The following is a 1,285-nucleotide window of genomic DNA, read 5'->3' as shown; positions in this document are numbered from 1 at the left end:
GATTCACCACCACCTGGCTGAAGAAATTCCTCCTCGTCTCAGTTTTAAAGGATCGTCCCTTTAGTCTGAGGCTGTGCCCTTGGATTCTAGTCTCTCCTACTAGTGGAAACATCTTCTCCACATCCACGGTCTCTAGGCCTCTCAGTATTTTGTAAGTTTCAATGAGAACCCCCTCATCCTTCTAAATTCCATCAGTACAGACCCAGAGTCCTCAGCTGCTCCTCATATGAGAAGCCCTTCATTCCTGGGATCATTCTTGTGATCCTCCTCTGGACCTACAGTTTCACAGTAACTTCACTGCAGTGTTAATGTAAGCCGACTTGTGACAAGAATAAAAATTATTATTATACACAGGCATTACAGACTGTATAGTTGATTATTGGGAAGTATGTTTCCCGGGGTGTTTATTGGCTGTAACCTCTTTAATACATGTTTGTAATAAAATCCATTTTTAAAAAATGCATGGTTTTGAATGCATGGCATTTGCACTGATGATCGGGCACGCATGCGCAGTGCGGCCGCATGTTTTTTACATAGTAAAAAGGCCGCTTGTAGCCGGCATGGTTAAAAGCCGGCTGCTGCTCGCTCTGCCCGGTTCGGAAGTGCTCGGTTCTTCTGAATGAAGCTAAGGCGGAGTTGCCCATCCGGCGGACCCGCCCGCAGAGGTCCAGCGCCATGGCCTCCACCTCGGAACTCGCCTTTATCTACAACGCGCTCATTCTGCACAACGACGAGGTCACTGTCACCGAAGACAAACTCAATGCCCTGATTAAAACAGCTGGTGTGACCATTGAGCCTTTCTGGCCTAGTCTGTTTGCCAAGTCATTGGCTAATATTGACGTCAATAGTCTGATCTGCAAAGTTGGTGCTAGTCATCGTGCCCCAGCTGCTGCAGCAGCTGTTTCCACCACTGCTCCTGTTGCTGCTGAAGAGAAAAAGGAAGAATCTGAAGAGTCTGACAATGACATGGGCTTTGGTCTCTTTGATTGAACGTGCCGTGCAACAACATTGTTACAATTTACAAAAAATAAATAAAAATTGAATATAAAAGCCGGCTGCTGCTGCTGAATTTGCACAATCGCAGACGCAGGAGATTTGAAAAAAATTCTGTGCAATCCTATGCAATTGGGGCAGCACGGTAGCGCCAGTGGATAGCACTGTGGCTTCTCAGCGCCAGGGTCCCAGGTTCGATTCCCCGCTGGGTCACTGTCTGTGCGGAGTCTGCACGTTCTCCCCGTATCGGCGTGGGTTTCCTCCGGGTGCTCCGGTTTCCTCCCACAGACCA

The 1,285-nt window shown here is 48.2% G+C and overlaps 1 protein-coding gene across 1 annotated transcript; it reads left to right on the top strand.

Annotated features, from left to right (window-relative positions):
* The first annotated feature begins 675 nt into the window (after window positions 1–675).
* LOC119963700 (60S acidic ribosomal protein P1-like) lies at window positions 676–990 on the top strand. Its single transcript, XM_038793016.1, has one exon. The coding sequence runs from the start codon at window positions 676–678 to the stop codon at window positions 988–990; it is 315 nt and encodes a 104-aa protein (XP_038648944.1).
* Window positions 991–1,285: the final 295 nt, after the last annotated feature.

Source organism: Scyliorhinus canicula, chromosome 3 (genome assembly GCF_902713615.1).
Source record: "Scyliorhinus canicula chromosome 3, sScyCan1.1, whole genome shotgun sequence".
Lineage (NCBI taxonomy): Eukaryota > Metazoa > Chordata > Chondrichthyes > Carcharhiniformes > Scyliorhinidae > Scyliorhinus > Scyliorhinus canicula.
This window is presented reverse-complemented; position numbering and strand designations above follow the sequence as displayed.

Bases quoted from the DNA above. Each gene is read 5' to 3' on its own strand.
- LOC119963700 (XM_038793016.1), top strand. From the start codon at position 676: ATGGCCTCCACCTCGGAACTCGCCTTTATCTACAACGCGCTCATTCTG.